The sequence below is a fragment of the Schistocerca nitens genome, chromosome 2 (assembly GCF_023898315.1).
Source record: "Schistocerca nitens isolate TAMUIC-IGC-003100 chromosome 2, iqSchNite1.1, whole genome shotgun sequence".
NCBI classification, from domain to species: Eukaryota; Metazoa; Arthropoda; class Insecta; order Orthoptera; family Acrididae; genus Schistocerca; species Schistocerca nitens.
This window is the reverse complement of record NC_064615.1, coordinates 238,796,685-238,824,158: the sequence shown is the minus strand read 5'-3', so window position 1 is coordinate 238,824,158 and position 27,474 is coordinate 238,796,685. Positions and strand designations below refer to the sequence as shown.

Sequence of the window (27,474 nt, the reverse complement as noted above, 5' to 3'; positions counted from 1 at the left end):
CATGGCATTGACCTCAATTACCTTCAAATTAAAATTAAAGCAATTACAGCCCTCGGTCGCAAAAAATTAAGTCTTTTGACCTGGTTTCGGCAGTACTGTGAGTGCCTTCATCACAAGTAAAACAGTCAAACTGGCCTATAACGTAAGTACAAAATTATGGGCAAAATTTGTCGTAAAAGTGTAAGTAATGACTAACAGTACAAGAAAGAAACAGTACTTACATGTCACGTATAAAATAAATATCAAGCGGTGAAGCTTTAGTCATAATTTCTTTTTTAAGAATACATGGAAGGCAAGCCACTATGGGCTGCTCACACATGTCAAGCCACAGGTAGCAACAGACTGAGACGCCCGCGTTAGCAACTGTGGCCAGGTGAACATTACACTAAGAGTGCCATCTGGTAGCCGCAAGTACAAGTAGGCTACTTAACATTCAAAATATAGACAGATGAATGTTAAGGTGAATATTATTTAGTCCATGAAGTAAAAGGCAATGTTTTATTTGACAGCAGCAGATAAGGTAACATTTTGTCTACATAAGAGCTTAGAAATACAGTTTAAAGGATGAAAACGCCGTTATAGAATTACAAAGAGGGCTGAATGACACAACCTGTAAAAAAATAATATAACATGAAATGCAGCTAATATCAACCACTTAATAAACAAAAAATTATTAGTCGACTTAGACAGAAAAAACATTTCGCTAACTGCACGAGGGAACACGAAATCAAATATCAAGTAACGGCCTTATACCATTGAAGAAGTTCTTATTACGTAATTGTAGCTGCACATTAAGAATGACGCTACCATTTCGAGAAAGATGTTTAAAAATTTCTGATTCTTCGAGAATATCTAATCTACGCCCTTTTTTCTCAGTGTGCAAAATGCTGATATGGTGAACAGCTTTGGGCGCGTGACCTGTAATCACAAGGTGGTCAGAAAAAGACGAATTTTGGGTGCTAGTGCCATTATTTCTTAAAAGATATTCTTTATATTTGGTTGTAAAGGCACTTGTCCAATGCTCTTCTTACTACAAAGAACATAAAGGACGCGCCCAAAGTGACGAAAGGAAGAAAGTATATCGCTTACTACATTTTTATGTTCATGCAGTAAAATTGCCGCATTAGGTTCAAAAATGGTTCAAATGGCTCTGAGCACTATGGGACTCAACTTCTGAGGTCATCAGTCCCCTAGAACTTAGAACTACTTAAACCTAACCAACCTAAGGACAAACTGCCTATTGGCTTCTGTCTCGGGTTCTTCGGCCGACGTTCGTCTAATGATTTTTCTGACGTTTCGCCAGCACGAGTGGCTGGCATTGTCAAAGCTTCACCCTCCATTGCCGGTGGTGAACTGGAGCCGAGCTCGGCGCCGCAGACTATATGTACCTGGCGCGCCAACGTCCGAGGGCTTCTCCGCGGTCATTTCCGGTGCGGTTCTCCTCTTGCTACCTGCGACGGTCGTTCGCTGCAGTACGGGAAGCCAGGATCCGTTTACCTTAAGGCTTTCCTCTTTCTTGTTGAAACTGTTCGCGTGTTTTTGTATTTCTACAGCTTCTCTAAACAAGCGCGTGTGATAGTGCTTCTCTACAGCCAGAACTTCCGTGTCGGCGAATTTTATTACACTTCGAATGTAATTTGTGGAGTACCCATTGCTCCTCAGAACAGTTTTCAGGTGTTGCATTTCTCGTTTGAGGTGTTACGGCTCACATATTCGTCCTGCTCTCGTTACGAGCGTACTAATCATGCCTCTTTTCTGGCTCGGGTGGTGGTTTGACAGTTTGTGCAGGTATCGGTCCGTGTGTGTCACCTGAAACTTGAAAACTGTTCTGAGGAGCAATGGGTACTCCACAAATTACATTAGAAGTGTAACAGAGCCAAACACTCGGCGAAGTAAGGAACCAGAAGAAGAAATGTCGGGTAGAGCCTTTCTGCCATACATTCCCAGAGTGACGGACAGAATCGGCCGTATATTGCGCAAACATGGCGTAAAGACGATTTTCAAACCGACAAGGAAGATCAAAGAGTGTCTTAGATCGGCGAAGGAGAAAAGAGACCCACTTGCAATGTCGGGAATATACCGTATACCATGCACATGCGGAAAAGTTTACGTCGGAATGACTGGACGATCCATTAACACCAGGATCAAAGAGCATAAGCGACATTGCAGGTTGGGGCAGGTGGAGAAATCGGCCGTGGCAGAGCACGCACTGAATGAGACCGACCACGTAATAAAATTCGCCGACACGGAAGTTCTGGCTGTAGAGAAGCACTATCACACGCGCTTGTTTAGAGAACCTGTAGAAATACAAAAACACGCGAACAATTTCAACAAGAAAGAGGAAAGCCTTAAGGTAAACGGATCCTGGCTTCCCGTACTGCAGCGAACGACCGTCGCAGGTAGCAAGAGGAGAACCGCACCGGAAATGACCGCGGAGAAGCCCTCGGACGTTGGCGCGCCAGGTACATATAGTCTGCGGCCGCGAGCTCGGCTCCGCCGCTAGGAAAGCCCCTGGTCATGATGGCATTCAAAACCGTGTCCTCCAGGAGTTCACGGATAAAGCAACTGAGTACCTAACACACATAACGAATGCCATACTAAAACACCAACACTTCCCCGCCTTTTGGAAGACGGCCAAGGTCCTGATGTTCAGGAAGCCGGGGAAAGACCACAGCCTCCCACAAAATTACCGACCCATCAGCCTTCTGAGCTCGCTCAGTAAGATTGTTGAGAAGGTGATTCTCAAACGCATCACTAGGCACTGCATAACAAATGACATCCTGAGACCGGAGCAATTCGGCTTCAGGAATCACCACTCCACAACACAACAACTCCTACGGGTCGTTGAACATATAACACATGGTTTCAACATAAACAAAGCTACAGGGGCAGTGTTCCTGGACATCGAAAAGGCTTTCGACCGTCTATGGCGCAACGGCCTCATCCGCAAACTCAGCGACGCGGGATTCCCCGACGGGCTGCTGCGTCTAATACACTCATTCCTCACAGACAGGAGTTTCAACACTGATGTGCAGGGAAAACAATCAACACGACACGGTATACACGCGGGAGTACCCCAGGGAAGCATCCTAGGGCCCCTACTGTTTAACCTCTACATAAACGATCTCCCAACCACACACAACACAATGATGGCAATCTACGCGGATGACACAGCCATCCTTGCGCAAGATTGGAAACCATCAAACATTACGTCACGCCTACAGACTGCACTCAGAATGGCCGAGCCTTGGTTGGAGAAATGGCGTGTTAGAGTAAACGTCGACAAGTGCGAAGCCGTTCTGTTCACTAGAAGACCGAAGCAACTGCGCAAACACCGTTACTGCAGACCAATAACCCTACATGCACGTCCAATACGTTTCCGCGAGAAAGTCAAATACCTCGGTGTCTGGCTGGACCGGAAATTACTCTGGGGGGACCACATACAACACATGACCAACCGAGCTAGCGCGAGGCTCAAACAGCTCTATCCTATGCTCAACAGGCGTAGCACACTGAACAGAAGGGTGTCGAGGTCCATGTACATGACTCTTATCCGACCCCTGATGACGTACGCAGCTCCTGTCTGGGGATACGCTGCGCCTACACGCCTGCGCCGTCTGCAGCTCATACAAAACAAAGTACTCAAAATCATAAGCAATGCTCCACGATACACACGCATCGCGGACCTTCACCGGGAATACCGACTTGAGACTCTCACGGAGGTAATCCACAAACTCACCACAAGACTATACAGAAACTTCAGACATTCGCAGAACCCGTTTATTCTGAATCTGGGGAACTACGACCACAACCATAGATGGAAACATAAAAGACCAAAAGATATACTTGTAAGGGCATAACATCTATGGCCAAGCATACGCAAACATAACGGCACAGGCGAGCCCCTGTTAATCAGACGGTATTACTGGATATCCAGCTGAAATACACTGCCGAATAACTGGCACCACACAGGGAAGCCGTACCGTACACTGCATGCAAATAAGCTCCACACATCCCCACACAGTGAGACGATCTATGGCCGATCTCCCACTACTGTATAACGATCTTGATTGTTCCAGGAATGTAGCAGCTGCAACCACTGGGATACATCGCCATCGCTTGTCACGGTAATGATGCATGATACCCATACTAACAAATCCAACCTTGTATGAGCTATCGCAGCTAGTAAGCCACTACTGCTCTTACTACCCATCCCACTGTCGCAGAGGTTTTTTTCCCACGGCACGAGCCATGGCACTTTTTTTCCCTCTGCTCTTCAAATCGCTACCCTCACTCGCGTTTCGTCCACTATCTATCACCTGATGGACCGTGTTAATGCGTAGTCTTACCCAGACGCACGGACAACATCACAGCCCAGCATCCTGTGATCCACTTACTAGATAACTAACATGTTTTACGGAGGTGACAGTAGAACTTTTGGTTTGGTCACCACGTTGGTGCGGGCGTGGAGGGGCCCCATCTCTATATATATAGCTCGGCTCCAGTTCACCACCGGCAATGGAGGGTGAAGCTTGACAATGCCAGCCACTCGTGCTGGTGAAACGTCAGAAAAATCATTAGACGAACGTCGGCCGAAGAACCCGAGACAGAAGCCAATAGGCAGTTTGTCAACATGTGGCCACGAAAGCCTTAACAATTTTGTACAACCTAAGGACATCACACACATCCATGCCCGAGGCAGGATTCGAGCCTGCGACCGTAGCGGTCTCGCGGTTCCAGACTGTAGCGCCTAGAACCGCTCGGCCACTCAGGCCGGCTGCCGCATTAGGCCTGACGTTTTAATTTATTACTTCTTTATTACAAACGCTGCTCTCAAGACACATCGCAGACGGTATAGACATCACAGACATTGAGCTGCGTGATAACGAAAATGCAGGGCGAAATTCGTTAGAGATAGAGATGAAATATGTGTGAAATGTATTAAATTTTCATGAATATGTCACATATGCGTTAACGGGTGAAGGTGCCCAAAACCCCTGGATCTATTTCAGTCAAACTATATATATATATATATATATATATATATATATATATATATATATATATATATATATATATTGTAGTGGACTGTTAAGGCAGCCAGTCCACAGTGAAGTAGCCGAAAGGGCACGCGTCAACTCACGCCGTCTGGCGTTAAGTCTGGAACAGGATTCGTAATGAATGTGATAAAGAAAAGAACGTAGCTACTAGAACACTTAACTTTTATATCGTCCTTTGGTATACAGCATTCTTGATGATACAAGTGAGACTATCTTGAGATACATGCAATGGTACAAATGGCGCCTTGCTAGGTCGTAGCCAGGGACTTAGCTGAAGGCTATTCTGTCTCTCGGCAAATGAGAGAAAGGCTTCGTACGTGTAGTCGCTAGCAATGTCGTCCGTACAACTGGGGCGAGTGCTCGTAAGTCTCTCGAGACCTGCCGTGTGGTGGCGCTCGGTCTGCGATCACACAGTGGCGACACGCGGGTCCGACATGTACTAATGGACCGCGGCCGATTTAAGCTACCACCTAGCAAGTGTGGTGTCTGGCGGTGACACCACATATATTAATTACGATCGGGTAAGAAATTCTGTGGGGTAGGAACCACCAACGTCATATTTGGATAGGGGTGATATCTTTAAGAGAAGGGGGAGAAGGAATTGGAGAGGCAGAGAGGGCAAGGAGGAGATGGACGCAGATTGGGGGAGGAGGAGATACGCAGAGAGAGGAGGAGGAGGAGGAGGAGGAGGAGGAGGAGATGGCTAGAGAGAGGGAGATGAGGAGATGGAGAGAGAAAGGGAAGAGGAGGAGATGGACAAAGACAGGGAGGGAGGAGGAGACGGAAAGAGAGAAGGTGAGGAGGTAACAGGCAGGGAGAGAGGGATGAGGAATGGAGAGAGAAAGGAAAGAGAAGGAGATGGATAAAGAGAGGAGGGGAGGAGTATATGGACAAAGAGGATGGAGGAGGGGGAGGAGTGTATGGTCCAGAGAGAGGGTGAGGAGGGGACAGAAAGAGGGGGTAGAGGAGAGGGGCAGAGAGATGGGGGAGGAAGAATGGACAGAGAGAGGAGGTGGATGGAGAGGAGATGGTCAGAAAGAGGGGAGAAGAAGATGGAGAGAGATTGAGAGGTGGAGGAGGTTGCCAGTGAGAGGAGGAAGCGGAGATGAACAGAAACACGGTAAGGATGTACAGAAACGGGGAGAAGAAGATGGACAGAGAGAGAGAGAGAGATAGAGAGAGAGGTAAGAACGAGATGAACAGAGAGATGGAGATGAGGAGGTAGATTAGGGAGGGGAGAGCAGGAGGAGATGGAGTAATAGAAGGCTAGAATACATGCATGCCTGGGCTATGCCAGATACTCAGCTAATTATATGTTAATATGTAAGATCGTTGCCATACAAACTTGACAATGTCAGGTGTTATAAAACGACAATGTATATGGTGACACCCTGTAGGAGGGCTGGTGTACGAGGGCTATTCGGAAAGTAAGGGACGGTAGGTCGCGTAATGGAAACCACAATGAAAATCAAAACTGTTTTATTTGCAACAGTTAGCTACAACTTCCAGCTACTTATGTCCATAGTCGCCGATCTGACTCAGACGTTTGTCGTAGCGTTGTACCAACTTTGCAATACCCTCGTTATAGAAGGCAGCCGCCAATGCTTTTTCCGTTGGTCTACAGCTCGGTCCGCAGCTCGTGGTCGTGCGGAAGCGTTCTCGCTTCCCGCGCCCGGGTTCCCGGGTTCAATTCCCGGCGGGGACAGGGATTTTCTCTGCCTCGTGATGACTGGGTGTTGTGTGATGTCCTTAGGTTAGTTAGGTTTAAGTAGTTCTAAGTTCTAGGGGACTGATGACCATGGATGTTGAGTCCCATAGTGCTCAGAGCCATTTGAGCCATTTGAGTCTACAGCTCGTTGTCTGTGCCAAAATGTTGTCTTCATAGCCAGCAGTTCATGTGAGCAGAGTTGAAACTGAGAGGGAGACAATTGCGGGCTGTGTTGTGGGTAATCAAACATTTCCACTTAAAAACGATGCAGAAGCATTTTCATTGCCCCTGCAGAATGCGGCTGAGTTTTGTCTTGAAAAAGAAAATGCACGACAGTTATGTAATGTTGGCTGCATAGCTCCAGGCGAAATTTCTCACCAGGCCCTCGTACTTGGCGGGAGAAACTATTGTTCTAGGTATCTTTATGTGCTCCCTGTGTGCTCAGAACTAAAAAGAACGACGTAACGCGATCGACGGGCATACTGGAGACACTGCCCAACACACCTGTGCAAAACTTCATCGGATTTTCACTGTGGTTTCCATTTCGCGACCGATCGTTCCTTAATTTACGAATAACCCTCATATTGAGTGTAGTGTAGTCTAGTGGAGTGGGGTGCTGACCTGGGGGCGGCGGCGCCAGCGGCAGGCCCAGGCAGGGCCCGGCGTGCAGTACGGCGAGGGGCGGGCTGTCGGCGGGCAGGCGGCACGAGGCTCGCCGCAGCTCACACTCGCTGCGGTACGTCCGACGGTCCGAGCCGCAAACCGGCGAACTGCCCTCGGAGCACTCGTGCGGGCACAGGCCTGTCACACAAAACACGCACGTCTCTTCATCTTGTAATGGTACTTGAATTGCGTAACCATTAAGGCACCTCACTTCAACCTCTCGATACCAGCAATATTCTACTGTGTTTCTGTAAAATAGTTAACATAGTTCTGTGACAACATTCAGATTTGAATTCATTAATGTAGAGGTACTTCGATACATCGATATGTATATATTGCAGTGATATTATTCTTATGTGTATTCTTTCTTTTGCCACTATGATCTTTGACGTACTTGCAACTCTGATTTTTGGGCGCGTAAGCGGTTATTAGAGAGTCAAGCTTTGGGCGTCATGTTAAAAAGACGCAAATTGTAGTCAGTTTATCAAATGTGAACTTTAACAGTGAGGAAGATAGTTTCAAACATGTTTTATATTGTGAAGTGATGTTTTGGAACGAGTTACGTGATATTGAAACAAAAGTAATAAAAAAGAAGTGCAGCTTAAATTCGGAATGCTAATTTCTTTTTAACATCACCATTGTCCTAACTTGCAAAAGTTTAATCTTCAAGAATGGTTTATGAAACACATCTATAAAACTTTTGAATACCGCAGAATAACACCTAGGCCTCTTTGCATCCGAGCTTGGAATCATCACTACCTAGATTTTAGACGATTAAGCCATGAGTTCACAACGAGACCAGCATGGGAAACACGAAAAGATGAGTGCCTAGTTTATCCATTATTTCAAGAAATGACTTTATTAACTGTACCCTAATGACACCTGCCACATAATATAACTTTGTTGTTGCCCGAAAATGAAATATTTAGCAGCGTGAGCAATACTACAATCACAACTAATTTTTGACCTTAGTTGTGGTAGGGTTGTTAGAATCTCCACATGCATGCTCCACACCATACAGCCATGCTGTTGTAGTTATTACCCGGCAATCGTCACGTTAGGAACTCTGCCAAATTCGTGGCCTTACAGAAAGAGGTATGGCTGCAAAAGGACGGTTTTCTGGTAATCTTTCATGTAACACCTCTTTTCAAACGAGTGTGACTTCAAGACACCGGTACTCTTGATGCTGCTGTTGTTGTTGTTGTTGTGGTCTTCAGTCCGAAGTCTGATTTTATGAAGATCTCCAATGCTTCTCTCCTGTGCAAGCATCTTCGTCTCCGAATAACTGTCTCAAGCTACATCCTTCTGAATCTACTTAGTATTATGGTCTCTTGGTCTGCGTCTACGGTGTTTACCTCCCACACTTCCCTCTAATACTAAACTGGTGATCCCTTGATGGCTCAGAATGTATGATATCAACCGATCCCTTCTTCTAGTCAGATTCCGCCACATATTTCTTGTCTCCCCGATTTTATTCTGTACTTCCACATTAGCTACTTGATCTACCCATCTAAACTTCACTATTCTTCTGTAGCATCAGATTTTAAAAGCTTCTATTCTCTTCTTATCTAACCTGTTTATTGTCCATGTTTCATTACTGCGTTCCATACAAAAACTTTCACAAACGACATCCTAACATTTAAGACTATATTCGATGTTAACGAATTACTCTTTTTCAGAATAACTTTTCTCACCACTGTCAGTCTACATTCCGTACTTCGGGCATTCTCAGTTAACTTTGCTGTTCAAATAGCAAAACTCATCTACTACTTTGTCTCTAGTTTCCTAATCTAATCCCCACAGCATCACCTGATACGTTGCATTATTGTTTTATTCATCTTATATCCTCCTTGCAAGACACTGTCCATTTCCTTCGACTGCTCTTCCAAGTTGATTTTTGGGGAGGGGACCCAACAGCAAGATCATCGGTCCCATAGAATGAGGGAAGGATGGTGAAGGAAGTCGGCCGTGCCCTGTCAAATTAACCATCTCGGCATTCGTCAGAGGCGATTTAGGGAAATCAGGGAAAACCTAAATCAGTGTGGTCAGACGTGAATTTGAACCGTCGTCCTCATGAATGCGGGTCCAGTGTGCTAAACAATGCGCCAACCAACTCGGTTGCACTTCCAAGTCCTTTGGTGCCTGTGACAGAATTAGAATGTCATCGACAAACCTCAAAACTTTAATTTCTCCCTGGACTTGAATTCCTACTCCAAATTTTTGGCTCTGAGCACTATGGAACTTAACTTCTGAGGTCAACAGTCCCCCAGAACTTAGAACTACTTAAACCTAACTAACCTAAGGACATCACACACATCCATGCCCGAGGCAGGATTCGAACCTGCGACCGTAGTGGTCTCGCGGTTCCAGACTGTAGCGCCTAGAACCGCTCGGCCACCCCGGCCGGCTCCAAATTTTTGTTTGGTTTCCTTGACTACTTACTCAATGTACAGTTTCAGTAACATCGGGGATAGGCTACAACGCTGTCTCATCCCCTCTCAACCATTGCTTCTCTTTCATGTTCCTGGGATCATATAAATGCTGTCTCGTTGTAAATAACCTTTTGCTCTTTGTATTTTACTCCTGCTGTCTTCAAAATTTCAAAGGAAGTATTCCAGTCACCATTGTGCAAAGCTTTCTTTAAGTCTACAAGTGCTGTAAACGTAGGTTTATCTTTCCTTACCCTATCTTCTATATCAGTATTATTCATTGATACTCTTAGCGGATCATTCTGAGACCGAAACGGTGAAACTGTTTGAACAGGTACTCACCACAACGTACTTCAAATCTGGTGGGGAGGCTCAACCTAAGCACTTCTTCCATTACGTGGATGACACCTTCTTTGCGTTGGAACATGACAGAGAGGCCCCGAGTGAATTTCTGGAACACCTGAACGGCGTCCTTTAACACATCTAGTTCACGATGGAATTAGAACATATGGATATCTTTCTTTCTTGGGCATTCTAATAAGAAGAAAAGCGGACGGCAAATCGTTGCGCGATCGATAGGTCGCGCCATAGTCTCTAGTAGAATATCTTTGCCCTAGGAGGGCGTGGTTCGCACGAAGATCGGAGGCGCAAGGGAGCAACAGTGAGACCGGGTAGGTGAAAACGCTTCGCTCCGGGTGAGGCGGCCGAGTTGGAACCTGGCGGTGAGGTGAGTAGTGTGTCGGAAATTGATGGTTGATTCAAGTTCGGCAGTTAACAGTCAGCCTCTGACTCTGAGCATACCAGCTATGCCAGAAAGAAACACTCTGACGGTTCAGAACCATTATTAACCGAACTGCTGCTGGCTGGAAACCTCTGCACGTGTGGGGCGCGCACTGAAGAAAGGAGCGTGTTGTGTGCTTCAGCGACCGACCGCCCATGAAGGCGAACGGCGGACCGCCGTTGTGTTGAAGTTGTGTGGCGGCTCCATGCTGTCCTTCCTGGATCGTTGTACGGATATGTCTGGTGAAAGTACGATTTGGTTTATCGGATGCGAGTGAACCGAACATCGGCAGTAACCATAGCTATAATTTCCATTTATTGTTCCGGTACTGCGACAGATCAGTTCGGTGGTTTTCTGGTTGTTTGTTCGAGGCTCACGTCCGGATCCATTTCACACTTCGGGTTATTGATCTCGTTTGTCTCTAGGCAGGAAAGTTGCGTTTGCGCGCGCTCCTGTAAAACTACTGAATTTGTTTCTTTATTTACTGCTCCAATCTGAATGTTATTTGCCAAGTTCGGTCTCAACTTCCCAGATGGCTGCTGTTAGGCGTCGGATTTGTGAATCCTACCTCGGGCATGGATGTGTGTGATGTCCTTAGGTTAGTTAGGTTTAAGTAGTTCTAAGTTCTAGGGGACTGATGACCACAGCAGTTGAGTCCCATAGTGCTCAGAGCCATTTGAACCATTTTTTGGGCATATTGAGTGGCTTCATTTCAAGTGCCACGTTCTGCATGTACTATTACTGGGGGCACAGTTTCATCTATTGTCTTGTTGGGTGTTTGTACTCCCAAGTTTCACTGTATTTTTTGCGTGTTGTTGTTGTTTATAAGGATGGGGCCTGTTAATCTTAATTATTAAGTCTTTCTCAGAGAGGACTTTCTTTTGCTTTTGATACTACCATCTCATACGTGGACGTAACGTTGTTTAAATAATTATGTTCTATCTGGCGTTACTCAGGAATTCGTAAGCCAACTGTACGCGTTAGCTTGGGGTTTACTGCTCAGCGCCGCCTGGCGGTTAGTTGTTTACCCCTCGCCCATGTGGTGCAAGTTTGGTTCAATTTGTGGTTGGCAGTCGAACTTCCTGCTCCATAAGTGAATTAGGTACTGGGTTTAGATTTTCGTCGGCTTACAAGTTTCATTTATTAGACTTCGTGAATTCACTGAAAAATTATTTTGATTTTCTTGTTGCTGTAATTCTGACTGTCGTGCGGCGGCGTTCGATCTGTAGTAGAGGCTGGCCAAATTCCTGTACTAAATTATACATCTGCATCTACATCCATACTCCGTAAGCCACCTGACGGTGTGTGGCGGAGGGTACTTTGAGTACCTCTATTGGTTCTCCCTTCTATTCCAATCTCGTATTGTTCGTGGTAAAAAAGATTGTGGTATGCCTCTGTGTGGGCTCTAATGTCTCTGATTTTATCCTCACGGTCTCTTCGCGAGATATACGAAGGGGGCAGCAACATACTGCTTGACTCCTCGGTGAAGGTATGTTCTCGAAACTTCAACAGAAGCCCGTACAGAGCTACTGAGCGTCTCTCTTGCAGAGTCTTTCACTGGAGTTTATTATCTCCGTAACGCTTTCGCGATTACTAAATGATCCTGTAACGAAGCGCGCTGCTCTCCGTTGGATCTTCTCTATCTCTTCTATCAACCCTATCTGGTACTGATCCCACACCGGTGAGCAGTATTCAAGCAATGGGCGAACAAGTGTACTGTAACCTACTTCCTTTGTTTTCGGACTGCATTTCCTTAGGAATCTTCCAATGAATCTCAGTCTGGCACCTGCTTTACCGATGATTAATTTTATATGGTCATTCCATTTTAAATCACTCCTAATGTCTGCTCCCAGATAATTTATGGAATTAACTGCTTCCAGTATATCAATTCTGTATTTTTTTTGTTCATTAGGCTACCATCTGTGCTTCTTTTGGTGACACTCGGGTGAAATCTGCGTGGTTGGTAGAACAGGCACAGCGTCCGTAAGCGGAGTCACGTCAGCGCTCGACCGAACGGAGAGCAGGGTGCAGGTGGTACTGCACCACTTAAGGTTTCCGAGCCCACTACTCCTTGTATAGCAGGTCGATGTGTTTATTTGTGCCTTAATCTCCTTTCAATTTTTTGATTTCCAGCTCATGTAAATTGTCGAGGTGTTACTGGCTAATTTGCCAATTAAGTAATTACTAGAGTTATTTACTTAACCGTGTTTACACAAATGTGGCTCGGCAAAGTGAATGGTTAATGATCTTACTCCTTGTACGCACTATTTATTTTTGAACTGGACAAACACTAGGAGATTTAAGATCTGTTAATTTTATGAAGGTTCTCACCGACTATTTTTACCATTCAGGACGTAATGCTTAACATCAATTTTGTTTGGTTATTGCTCTTGCTTGCCTTGCGCACCTCCGCTACCCGGCGGTATAGTAATGTTCTTATATGCAGCTTATTTGCGGACTATACTTCTATTTTGGACTATAAATCTTAAAGTTCCTTTCGGGAAAGAGTTTTTAGCTCTTTTATTGTACTGTTTTATTATTGTATTTAATCTGTTTGCTATTAATCAATCGGGTACAATTTTATGATTGTAAAATGTTCTGTTTCTTAGCAGACAATACCACTGGAGGTGCTTTTCCAATGTATGTTTAATAAATCTAGCCTAGTGTGTACTGTTAAAATAAACGGAAAGTATACGACGCGAATGATGTTCAGTCTCCCTTTGGCCCTGTCCTTTATACCACAGACGGGCTGACGCGGATATTGCGTATCAGACGATATCGTAAGACATGCAGTCTACAGAAAAATAGATGTGCACGGAGCTGTACCATACAACGAGCACCGGTGCACTGTTCTAAAGTATCAAATACACAGGTCACGTGCTACTTGTGATTAAGAGTCTCCCTGCTGAGCTGCAACAACTTAGAGATGTTTCTTTAATGTGGGACCTGCAGCATATATTACGTCACAGGAGGACATTATGCAGAGAATTGGTAGACAGTATGCTGCCTGATATTTTATTTTAGTGTATAAGCTTTATTGTCTTCATCGGTAGGCTACACGTCTTGATGTTGTAGATGCACATATGTCAACCTTGAAATGTGTTCCACCAAAATGGATACAGCGGAGCGCAGATTAGACTGTGCATTATAGAAAATGAATGATACAGAAATCCGCAGAGAATAGGTAAAAAAGGAAGCGTAGCTTGCCTTTATCCAACATATAGGATCTCCCCAGCCAAAATTACGAGAATCCTCGGGAAAAGCGACATCAAGGTCATCTTTCGACTACCACGAAAGACGATAGATAAGTCTGGCAATGTAACATACTTTGTCCGCAGCTCGTGGTCGTGCGGTAGCGTTCTCGCTTCCCGCGCCCGGGTTCCCGGGTTCGATTCCCGGCGGGGTCAGGGATTTTCTCTGCCTCGTGTTGACTGGGTGTTGTGTGATGTCCTTAGGTTAGTTAGGTTTAAGTAGTTCTAAGTTCTAGGAGACTGGTGACCATAGATATCAAGTCCCATAGTGCTCAGAGCCATTTGAACCATTTATAACATACAGGGCTATTACAAATGATTGAAGCGATTTCATAAATTCACTGTAGCTCCATTCATTGACATATGGTCACGACACACTACAGATACGTAGAAAAAGTCAAGTTTTGTTCGGCTGAAGCCGCACTTCAGGTTTCTGCCGCCAGAGCGCTCGAGAGCACAGTGAGACAAAATGGCGACAGGAGCCGAGAAAGCGTATGTCGTGCTTGAAATGCACTCACATCAGTCAGTCATAACAGTGCAACGACACTTCAGGACGAAGTTCAACAAAGATCCACCAACTGCTAACTCCAGTCGGCGATGGTATGCGCAGTTTAAAGCTTCTGGATGCCTCTGTAAGGGGAAATCAACGGGTCGGCCTGCAGTGAGCGAAGAAACGGTTGAACGCGTGCGGGCAAGTTTCACGCGTAGCCCGCGGAAGTGGACGAATAAAGCTAGCAGGGAGCTAAACGTACCACAGCCGACGGCTTGGAAAATCTTACGGAAAAGGCTAAAGCAGAAGCTTTACCGTTTAAAATTGCTACAAGCCCTGACACCCGATGACGAAGTCAAACGCTTTGAATTTTCGACGCGGTTGCAACAGCTCATGGAAGACGACGCGTTCAGTGCGAAACTTGTTTTCAGTGATGAAGCAACATTTTTTCTTAATGTTGAAGTGAACAGACACAATGTTCGAATCTGGGCGGTAGAGAATCCTCAAGCATTCATGCAGCAAATTCGCAATTCACCAAAAGTTAACGTGTTTTGTGCAATCTCACGGTTTAAAGTTTACGGCCCCTTTTTCTTCTTTGAAAAAAAAAAAAACGTTACACGACACGTGTATCTGGACATGCTGGAAAATTGGCTCATGCCACAGCTGGAGACCGACAGCGCCGACTTCACCTTTCAACAGGATGGTGCTCCACCGCACTTCCATCCTGATGTTCGGCATTTCTTAAACAGGAGATTGGAAAACCCTTGGATCGGTCGTGGCGGAGATCATGATCAGCAATTCATGTCATGGCCTCCACGCTCTCCCGACTTAACCCCATGCGATTTCTTTCTGTGGGGTTATGTGAAAGATTCAGTGTCTAAACCTCCTCTACCAAGAAACGTGCCAGAACTGCGAGCTCGCATCAACGATGCTTTCGAACTCATTGATGGGGACATGCTGCGCTGAGTGTGGGAGGAACTTGATTATCGGCTTGATGTCTGCCGAATCACTAAAGGGGCACATATCGAACATTTGTGAATGCCTAAAAAAACTTTTTGAATTCTTGTATGTGTGTGCAAAGCATCGTGAAAATATCTCAAATAATAAAGTTATTGTAGAGCTGTGTAATCGCTTCAATCATTTGTAATAACCCTGTACTTTCAAAATTGAGGAAACAATAATGACGTGCCGAACTTGTGGCTTTTGGGACAGCATCATATGAGTCCAGGTTTTAGTTGGTAAGAGCTGATGGAAGATTTCGAGTGTGGCGCAGACCCCACGAAACCGCGGATCCAGGTTGTCAACAAGGCACTGTACGAGCTGGTGGTGGCTCCATTATGATGTGGGCTGTGTTTCCATGGAATGAAATGGATCCTCTGGACTAACTGAACTGATCACTGACTGGAAATGGTTATGTTGGGCTAGCTTGGAGACCATTTGCAGTCAATCATGGAGCTCATGTTCCCAACCTACGATAGAATTTTTATGGATGGCAGTGCGCCGTGTGAGAACATTGGGGATAATTCGAGTGATGAACGGTTTGGCTACCCATGTCACCTAATATGAATCCAACCGAACATTTATGGGACATAATCGAGGTGTCAGGTCGTGTACAAATTCCCTCACCGGCAATTCTTTAACAATTATTTACGGTTGTAGAGGCGGCATGGCTCAGTTTTTCTTCAGGGGACTTCCAACGACTTCTTAAATCCATATCACATCAAGATGCTGCACTACGCAGGCAAAAGGGAGGTACGACACATTATTAGGAGGTATCCAATGACTTTTGTCTCCTCAGTGTACGCCGGTACTATCGAGACACTTCGTGAGAAAATGGTGATAATGAGATTCGTCGAAACACTGAGGAATTTCATAGCAGCCATCCTGATGGAAACCCAAGAAAAATTCATGAGAAATGTACGCCGGAGGCCTACTTTCACTCACAATAACTCCTTTGTGCCTCTGTGCCACGTGTCGACGTCGACCCATCTTACTGCGTTGTTTCCACGTGACCGGCTGGCTCACGCACGCACACCACTTAATTGCCCAGATTACACCAGCGGTGTAATGTGATCGGTGTGATTTTTTAACGGGATGGCAAGTATTTTTTCTGGTGAGTTTACTTTCCTAAGTGACGCGATATAATCATCATAGATTTCATTTGCGTAGTCTCCTACACGCCTAAAACGCATTCACGGAATCCTCCGTGAGCTATGAAATAACCATGGTTGATGCGGCTGCCATCCGATATCGGTTTCTTGCCTGCGAAGTAGCTGCCTATGCCGTCACGGGCGCTTCTCATTTTCTATTCACATACGCCTTTTCTACAGCTCGCAAGCCATCTAACGGTGTGTACCAGACGGTACTTTGGATACCACTACCAATTCCCTCTTCACATCACCCATTGGCGAGTAGTCCGCAGTAACGGTATGCACAAGCTCAAATTTATCTAACAGATTGACATGGCAAAAATATGTTGCCTGACTCTTCTTAGCAGTAAAACATATCGTGAAGTCAATGCTTCTATTGTAACGTCTGCCACTGGTGTTTGAGGAGTGTCTTTGTGACGCTCTTGCGCTTGTTATATGAACCCCAAACAAAGCTCGTCGCTCTTCTTTGAATCTGCTCTATTAATTCTAATTGGTAATGCTCACAACTCTCACTACGCAACACTCGGTGGAACGCGAGCTTTGTAAGCTATTTCGTCGTCAATGTATCAGTTTCGTTAAAATTCTTCACATCACTCTCTCACGTATCTACTTTTCTACCTTAGGTCGTTCCAGTCGCTTACTATTGTTTCGAACCAACGATAGTGTAAATACTGCCGGCCGGTATGGCAGCGCGGTTGTAGGCGCTTCAGTCTGGAACCGCGCGACCGCTACGGTCGCAGGTTCGAATCCTGCCTGGGGCATGGATGTGTGTGATGTCCTTAGGTTAGTTAGGGTTAAGTAGTTCTAAGATCTAGGAGACTGATGACCTCAGATGTTAGGTTTCATAGTGCTCAGATCCACTTTTTTTTTTTTTGTAAATACTGTAAGCGAAGAATAATTTCTCTCTCCTTTTATATATGCAAAACTGAAACATTTCTTTATTTAATCTGGGTGAAGGATCCATACTCTGCAGGCCTTCTAGACGTCGCTATAGTCTTCTTGCGTTGTGACCTTCTTACACACACCACCATTCGCGAACACCGCGCGGTGCTTTCGAGATTATCCACCACAATATTTATGTACATCGTGAGCAATAAAGGCATACAAAACTCCCTGAATACCCGAAATTACTTCAACATCTGAAGATTTCTCTTCCTAAATGACGGCACATTCACTGTTACCCTCTAGGTAGTCCTGAATACAATCAAGAAGCTGTTACGTTATTCCGTAATCACAAGCTTTATTCAGCACGTGGCAGTGGCGAACTCTGTCGAATGAATGACAGAAGCAGGAAACAAGCCCTCTCTCAGTCTGTGCTCCGATACCCACTGTCTTCTTGATCTCAAAGCGAGCGAGATAACGTTCACAAGATCGCACTTCGCGAACTGTCGTTGAAAATATTATTTTCCTCCAAAACGGTATAATATGCGAGCAACAAACATACTATATAAATCTGAAAAAGAAAAAATAAAAGATTTCAGCAATATGAGACTATAATTACTTGCAACTGTCGGGTGGCCCTTATGGAATTTGACCTAAGCAAATTAGCGAAATCAACGAAAACCTGAATTTAGATAGCCACATGAACCCCTGTCCTCCAGAATACGGAACCAGGGTATAAGTACTGTGCCACATAATTTGATGACGAACAGACTTTCACTTCCTCCTCAGGCCGAACTTGTCCCTCATTGGGACGATATGGGTTACATTTCTCTATCATTGATAGCCCCTGGAATATGCTAGATTCTGTTTGGACATAAGAATCATAAAAATGATACCGGTGCCTTAAATGAGCAAATAAAGTTGAGCAGATTACTTCCAGAATTAACGTTCTAATCGGATTGGACTTTTTCAAGCATTATTATTGGTAGTCACACCCGTCTTGGAACAAAGCAGATAAAAAATAATGTAAATAGCACCATTAATAGATGAAGCACAAGTGACGGAGGCTGAGTTGCCTCGAACAAAGTGATAGCAGAATTGTTCGAGTAATTACCTCAGAATATCTATTTCTTTTGCTTGTTTGACACTGAAATTTAACTTGAAACTGTTAATGTTTCGCTAAAAGGAGGTAGGATTGTGTTCGTAAAATATCAAAGAAAACAAAATTATTATTGGCACAAATAGAAGCAGCAGGTACTAAAGTTATAGACAGTTTTGGGGATCCGAGCACTGGAAAACTACGAGCGACAATACAAGCAGAGAAAATTCCTAAGAAATGTTATGGGCTGAAGAAAGCCTGATAATGGGATACTATTTTAGCACCCTTTTGTTTAGAACTACCAATGAAACCAATTTTGAGTAAAGTGTAGCATAAATAAGACAAATTGCGAAGCATGGGTGTACGCATACTTTTTTTCGTACGATAGGTTCATTATATAATACAGTTTCATCTACGTCCAGTATTATGAGGAACGTTCGAGAATTTTATGGAAGAAACGACATAATTTTCAACGTAATTTCCAGTGGTCTAAAGCATCTGTTGTCGAGGGATCAATAGTTTCTGTTCCCTCGGATTAGAAATTTGTTTCCAATTTTGTGTGATACTCGTCTGGAATACACATTAACTTGAAGGAAATTTCTTCACCTCATTTTTTAGGTTTTTTGAAAGGATGGTTAGGGTTTAACGACTCATCGACGACGGAATCATTAGAGATGGAGCACAAGCACGGATTGTGGAAGGAAAGAGGCCGTGTATTTTTCAAAGGAAACATTCCAACATTTGTCTTAATCACAGAAAAGCTAAACCTAGATGGCCGGACGGGGATTTGAACCGGCGTCCTCCCGAAAGGAAGCCCGCTGTGGCCGAACGGTTCTAGGCGCTTCAATCAGGAACCGCCTTGCTGCTACGGTCGCAGGTTCGAATCCTGCTTCGGGCATGGATGTATGTGATGTCCTTATGTTAGTTAGGTTTAAGTAGTTCTAAGTATAGGGGGCTGATGACCTCAGACGTTAAGTCCCATAGTGCTTACAGCCATTTGGACCATTTGTATGGGAGCTCAGTGTCTTGCCGCTGCCCGATAACTCCAATGACGTCCAGCACAAATGCTTTTGCCATTGCTATATATGAAGTTTGAAGAAATTGTGTTGAATAGTGAAACACTTGATGAATACGTGCCCCCTTCGTTTGATTCCAAAAGTAAATTACCATGGCACAAATTTCATTGGTCTACCAACGATAAGAAGTACTGCTGATTACAACAGAATTCTCACCTATCCCTCAAATATTATGTGGGAATACAAGCAACTTCAGTTTTCCCCTATTATCATATCTATATTACTGAGCGTCTAAAACGATAATCCAATTCCAGTTGCTGGTTGCTTTTTCAGCAGATCCGCCGCCGTTTCTGTCTGTATCTGAACGCTAATCTCAGGAACTATTGTGGGAATGTTGGTGCTAATAGGCGGACTAAAACTTAAGGAAGGTTCATGTTTATAATTTATTATCGCCACTCGAGACAAATCGTCCAGCCATAAATAGTCGGTGGTAGAACTACTCGTGCGAAGACAGGGCGGGTACTTTCAGTTTAATATAGGACAAATTCAAAAACTTAAAATTCTGTAGCTACCCACTTATTAAGAAGTATAGTCTTACGCTGAAGGTTGAACACAATAATGCATGTAGTAAAGTGGGAAACTGTGTGTATGTATTGAGGTAGCATAAATCATGGTGCGCAAATTCCCCAGACTATTCATCTAGTATTTGATAATGGGAGCACTTAGCGACTCCCAACAAACTTTATACATAATTTCAAAGAGCGTGGAAACTTATCCTCCCTGAGATCGCCCCATCAGACATGACGTTTTAAATTATTTCTGATTTATTACCAACTCTTTGCAACACCTTTTGTAGGCAGTGTCCACGTATGCCACTAGCTGGACATGGAAAATTATATCTTTGTACGGAACTTACTTTAGGAAACCTGATGTCATAAACACTAAGATTCTTGAAAATTTTCTCTGCCTCGTGATGACTGGGTGTTGTGTGCTGTCCTTAGGTTAGTTAGGTTTAAGTAGTTCTAAGTTCTAGGGGACTGATGACCATAGATGTTAAGTCCCATAGTGCTCAGAGCCATTTGAACCATTCTTGAAAAGCTAAGTAATACATAGGAGTTGGATTCTTTAAACAATGGCGTGTTGTGTTACAGGTATGAAACTATTTTTTCATTTCTTATACAACTTACTATATACGTATGGGGACGACAATTTACAGTTTAGTTGCCTGGAAATGTATTGTGGTCAGACGAAACTGTAAAGGTACGAAATTAGCTGCAGCTAGATGATAACTGCATATTTTAAATGGGAAAAACCCAAGGAAAGAAAGGAGAGGCACAGAGCAGTCAGTTTCAGTCCTATTAGATTTTTACTTTAAACTAAAAGATAGACACAATGGCAGTTTGTTTTCTGGAAATAGCGTAAAGCAATTGCACCTACACAATACGTTTTTGTATTAAGTTTAACGTCAATAGAGGGCGTTTGTGTGTTTTATTAAATGTGCCTGGTTAAATCAGCCTTGTCATTTTAATCTTCGCTATTTTACAGTGATGTCAACAGATCTTGAGAAAAATTGTTTATAATGACTTTATTCCTTCTATATTAAATATTTAGTGGATCACATAATCACTATGGTATGAGTGACTACGCTACGTTTTAGTTTATGACGAATTTCAGTTTGGTATGTAACTGTATTTTATGTAGACGATCTTCAACAACATCTTTTTAATTTGTTAGTTTTTATTTTTGAAGTGATGTAATAATGTTATATACGTTAGATATGTGATCGTGTTAATGATCGTTTGCATAGGTTTTGATGGCTCACTCCACCACTAAGATATGAGAAAGTACATTGTAATTTGACGTTCCTTGCATATTAGTGATATGAAAATATGCTTTTTGATTTTAGATATTACATAAAAAGGCTTTTTAAACTGCTGTACTGAAATAAAATTGTGTTAGTTAATTCGTAACATAGAGGGCGTTACTTGTACTACACGACGTAAACTAATGCTGTTGTACTTGCTGTAAACAACAGCCTCAGTGTCCTCCTCCCTATATACCTGTGGGAATATATAGTGACATGAACTGCCCCGACTCTGTTGAAATGTATCGAAAATGGTATGTTGACCAGAGTGGATTGCTGCTGTTGGATATCACGATGTTTACTTAATGTTCTATATAAAGAAAATTAATTTTGCTTTTGTAATTTTTCCTTGTATTTTAGCGCTGAAGATGGCTATTTATAGCCGAAAGCTAGATTCGCAAGAGCAATAAAAGCTAACAGGATTGCGACTGACTGCTGTCTGCCTCTCCTTCCTTCTACCCTACGGTTGCTGTACACAACTGTTCCTGATGGAGTGAAAGTTGGCCAAGGAAAGGAGTCCAGCGGGAAATAATCTTTAAGGTACAGAATTTGACTACACGCTAATCTCCCTTAATTTCTTTCGTGACACTGCACCGCAGACGTAGGTATAGCGTCCAATTATATGTGTAGTAAGAGCCACTGGCTTATTCATCTCCATCAGAGTAGCGTCTTTGTGAGGCTACTCGTGCTGTATTTCCATGGGCACACATTGAATTATGAAGCACCTCCACACTTGAATAAACACATGGAGTATACGCTCACACCCACGAAAGTCATTTTAATGAGCTATGGGCATATTCTTCAATAACGGTTGTAAGTAGGCTGTTTAGGTTTTTTATGTTGGTAACGTCACGTAGCGCTCTGTATGAAAATCACTGGCTGTGCTGTGTGCAGTCTGTGGCTGGTTGTAATTGTTGGAATATTCGCTATGGTAGTGTTGGATGTGAACAGCGCGTAGCGTTGCGCAGTTGGAGGTGAGCCGCCAGCTGTGGTGGATGTGGGAAGAGAGATGGCAGAGTTTTGAGAGCTGACGATCTGGACGTGTGTCCGTCAGAAAAACGAAATTTGTAAGACTGGATGTCATGAACTGATATATATATATATATATATATTACGACTTTTGAACACTATTAAGGTAAATACATTGTTTGTTCTCTATCAAAATCTTTCAGTTACCAACTATGCCTATCTGTAGTTAGTGCCTTCAGTAGTTAGAATCTTTTATTTCGCTGGCAGTATTGGCGCTCGCTGTATTGCAGTAGTTCGAGTAACGAAGATTTTTGTGAGGTAAATGATTCATGAAAGGTATAGGTTATTGTTAGTGAGGGTCATTCTTTTTTAGAGATTATTGAAAGTCAGATTGTTTGCGCTAAAAATATTGTGTGTCAGTTTAGTGTTGATCAGAATAACTAAAGAGAGAAATGTCTGAGTACGTTCAGTTCTGTTCAGCTGTTTGAAAATCAAATAAGGTAAGAGGTTTGTCAGCACAGTAGTTCATAAATTTTTCGAAGGGGAGGTTTCACAGTAATGAAAAAACTGCCTATTTACAGAAAAATAACAACTAATGAAAAGACCTGAGGTTATTTCATGCAGGGAAATGTAAGAGTAAACACCGTCAAAGCGTCTATACAATGTTAAAAGACGTTTCTGATAATGACAGTCATGCTTCATAAGAAAAATAGAGCATTTAACGTTCAACGTCTCCAGCATACAGACTGCAATTGCTCGTAGCGATACCGGCGTCAATCAGCTGTATCTGAATTCGTCAATTCTTATACTAACATCTCTCTGTGAGGTTTAAGGTTTACTCTTTGTTATCATATGGTATTGAAACACTAGACAGAATTGCTAAATGGCGCGATGAAATAGACATACTTTTTCCAAGGTCGCTCTTAACGAATCAAGTTGGCTCAAACCTACGCGTCACCTACCAGAGTCTAAAGAACGGACACAGTGTATTTGGCGATAACTGCCTACCTACCCGGCAGTGGTTCCACACAAGGTTGGACACATTGCTTGCCTCGAAAACACCCCTTGTAGTACGGACTCTGCTGGCCGGTGTGGCCGAGCGGTTCTAGGCGCTTCAGTCCGGAACCGCGCGACCGTTACGGTCGCAGGTTCGAGTCCTCCCTCGTGAATGGATGTGTGTGATGTCCTTAGGTTAGTTAGGTTTAAGTAGTTCTAAGTTCTAGAGGACTAATGACGTCAGATGTTAAGTCCCATAGTGCTCAGACTCATTTTTCAGTACAGACTCGAGGTGAAATGAAAATTACACTCCTGGAAATGGAAAAAAGAACACATTGACACCGGTGTGTCAGACCCACCATACTTGCTCCGGACACTGCGAGAGGGCTGTACAAGCAATGATCACACGCACGGCACAGCGGACACACCAGGAACCGCGGTGTTGGCCGTCGAATTGCGCTAGCTGCGCAGCATTTGTGCACCGCCGCCGTCAGTGTCAGCCAGTTTGCCGTGGCATACGGAGCTCCATCGCAGTCTTTAACACTGGTAGCATGCCGCGACAGCGTGGACGTGAACCGTATGTGCAGTTGACGGACTTCGAGCGAGGGCATATAGTGGGCGTGCGGGAGGCCGGGTGGACGTACCGCCGAATTGCTCAACACGTGGGGCGTGAGGTCTCCACAGTACATCGATGTTGTCGCCAGTGGTCGGCGGAAGGTGCACGTGCCCGTCGACCTGGGACCGGACCGCAGCGACGCACGGATGCACGCCAAGACCGTAGGATCCTACGCAGTGCCGTAGGGGACCGCACCGCCACTTCCCAGCAAATTAGGGACACTGTTGCTCCTGGGGTATCGGCGAGGACCATTCGAAACCGTCTCCATGAAGCTGGGCTACGGTCCCGCACACCGTTAGGCCGTCTTCCGCTCACGCCCCAACATCGTGCAGCCCGCCTCCAGTGGTGTCGCGACAGGCGTGAATGGAGGGACGAATGGAGACGTGTCGTCTTCAGCGATGAGAGTCGCTTCTGCCTTGGTGCCAATGATGGTCGTATGCGTGTTTGGCGCCGTGCAGGTGAGCGCCACAATCAGGACTGCATACGACCGAGGCACACAGGGCCAACACCCGGCATCATGGTGTGGGGAGCGATCTCCTACACTGGCCGTACACCACTGGTGATCGTCGAGGGGACACTGAATAGTGCATGGTACATCCAAACCGTCATCGAACCCATCGTTCTACCATTCCTAGACCGGCAAGGGAACTTGCTGTTCCAACAGGACAATGCACGTCCGCATGTATCCCGTGCCACCCAACGTGCTCTAGAAGGTGTAAGTCAACTACCCTGGCCAGCAAGATCTCCGGATCTGTCCCGCATTGAGCATGTTTGGGACTGGATGAAGCGTCGTCTCACGCGGTCTGCACGTCCAGCACGAACGCTGGTCCAACTGAGGCGCCAGGTGGAAATGGCATGGCAAGCCGTTCCACAGGACTACATCCAGCATCTCTACGATCGTCTCCATGGGAGAATAGCAGCCTGCATTGCTACGAAAGGTGGATATACACTGTACTAGTGCCGACATTGTGCATGCTCTGTTGCCTGTGTCTATGTGCCTGTGGTTCTGTCAGTGTGATCATGTGATGTATCTGACCCCAGGAATGTGTCAATAAAGTTTCCCCTTCCTGGGACAATGAATTCACGGTGTTCTTATTTCAATTTCCAGGAGTGTAGTTAGATAAAATAACATCAAAACTTTGCCCCCTGTTCTACATTTCCACTTTTATAGGCGCCAATTGCTGTGTACTGTAATGTAACAGCCCTTTCGTATTGGGGTAGACAATACATGATATTTAGCGTACTACTCGATGCATATGTTGTATACTGACTATTCAAATGGTTCAAATGGCTCTGAGCACTATGGGACTTAACATCTATGGTCATCAGTCCCCTAGAACTTAGAACTACTTAAACCTTACTAACCTAAGGACATCACACAACACCCAGTCATCACGAGGCAGAGAAAATCCCTGACCCAGCCGGGAATCGAACCCGGGAACCCAGGCGTGGGAAGCGAGAACGCTACCGCACGACCACGAGCTGCGGACTACTGACTGTTACTTTTATTTCATCCCCATTTATTATTCATTATATGATTATATTTGGAATAATTTAATAAGCTGTAAATATCAAATTTTTTTATACTGTTATAGCTGCAAGATTACGGAATTAGTTTGAAAATATGACCAGAACATATCGCCACTAACGAAAATAGACATTGAGAAAATGTCATGAGTTAAGTATTTGTTGGATTCAATATTTCCCCTCTTTCAAACTATCTACATCTACATCTACATCTATACTCCGCGAGCCACCTTACGGTGTGTGGCGGAGGGTACTTATTGTACCACTATCTGATCCCCCCTTCCCTGTTCCATTCACGAATTGTGCGTGGGAAGAACGACTGCTTGTAAGTCTCCGTATTTGCTCTAATTTCTCGGATCTTTTCGTTGTGATCATTACGCGAGATATATGTGGGCGGTAGTAATATGTTGCCCATCTCTTCCCGGAATGTGCTCTCTCGTAATTTCGATAATAAACCTCTCCGTATTGCGTAACGCCTTTCTTGAAGTGTCCGCCACTGGAGCTTGTTCAGCATCTCCGTAACGCTCTCGCGCTGACTAAATGTCCCCATGACGAATCGCGCTGCTTTTCGCTGGATCATGTCTATCTCTTCTATTAATCCAACCTGGTAAGGGTCCCATACTGATGAGCAATAGTCAAGAATCGGACGAACAAGCGTTTTGTAAGCTACTTCTTTCGTCGATGAGTCACATTTTCTTAGAATTCTTCCTATGAATCTCAACCTGGCGCCTGCTTTTCCCACTATTTGTTTTATGTGATCATTCCACTTCAGATCGCTCCGGATAGTAACTCCTAAGTATTTTACGGTCGTTACCGCTTCCAATGATTTACCACCTATGGCATAATCGTACTGGAATGGATTTCTGCCCCTATGTATGCGCATTATATTACATTTATCTACGTTTAGGGAAAGCTGCCAGCTGTCGCACCATTCATTAATCCTCTGCAGGTCTTCCTGGAGTACGTACGAGTCTTCTGATGTTGCTACTTTCTTGTAGACAACCGTGTCATCTGCAAATAGCCTCACGGAGCTACCGATGTTGTCAACTAAGTCATTTATGTATATTGTAAACAATAAAGGTCCTATCACGCTTCCTTGCGGTACTCCCGAAATTACCTCTACATCTGCAGATTTTGAACCGTTAAGAATGACATGTTGTGTTCTTTCTTCTAGGAAATCCTGAATCCAATCACAAACCTGGTCCGATATTCCGTAAGCTCGTATTTTTTTCACTAAACGTAAGTGCGGAACCGTATCAAATGCCTTCCTGAAGTCCAGGAATACGGTATCAATCTGCTCGCCAGTGTCTACGGCACTGTGAATTTCTTGGGCAAATAGGGCGAGCTGAGTTTCACATGATCTCTGTTTGCGGAATCCATGTTGGTTATGATGAAGGAGATTTGTATTATCTAAGAACGTCATAATACGAGAACACAAAACATGTTCCATTATTCTACAACAGATTGACGTAAGCGAAATAGGCCTATAATTATTCGCATCTGATTTATGACCCTTCTTGAAAATTATTATTATCATGCAGTACTGTTGCAGTTACGTTAGTGACTGTGGGTAAGAGGAGTAATATTTGACAAGATGCTTCGCTGCGGTTATAGAAAACCGATAATTCACAGCAGCCGCCAGTTCCGCGGAATTCTGCTTCCCACGAAGGATTCCGAAGATGGTTTTAGCAATGCATGCGTGTACCAGCATCTGTGTCTGTACACAAATATTTATCGAAGCTTGTATGCTATGCACCACTAGGACGACGACACAGGTATGCGCGAGATGCAGATTTCTTCTGCTCTTGTTGCTATGTCAAATCTCGGGAGAGCGCTGGATGCAAATGTGATAAATAAGAACCGACAACGACATACATAGCCATACAAAAAAAGGGAAGCACTCAGAAGACAAGGCGGACGTCATTGCAACTGCGTACAACTACACACCATAGCAAGCTATATACACTACTGGC

At 44.4% G+C, this 27,474-nt stretch overlaps 1 protein-coding gene across 1 annotated transcript in view; it reads right to left on the bottom strand.

The window, feature by feature from the left end:
- Nucleotides 1–27,474, bottom strand: part of LOC126234947 (agrin-like) — a 1,214,606-nt gene that overhangs the window by 294,040 nt on the left and 893,092 nt on the right. Inside the window, exon 9 of the mRNA XM_049943685.1 lies at nucleotides 7,390–7,569. Within this exon, the coding sequence (XP_049799642.1) occupies nucleotides 7,390–7,569 (180 nt within the window). The remainder of the gene's footprint in view (nucleotides 1–7,389; nucleotides 7,570–27,474) is intronic.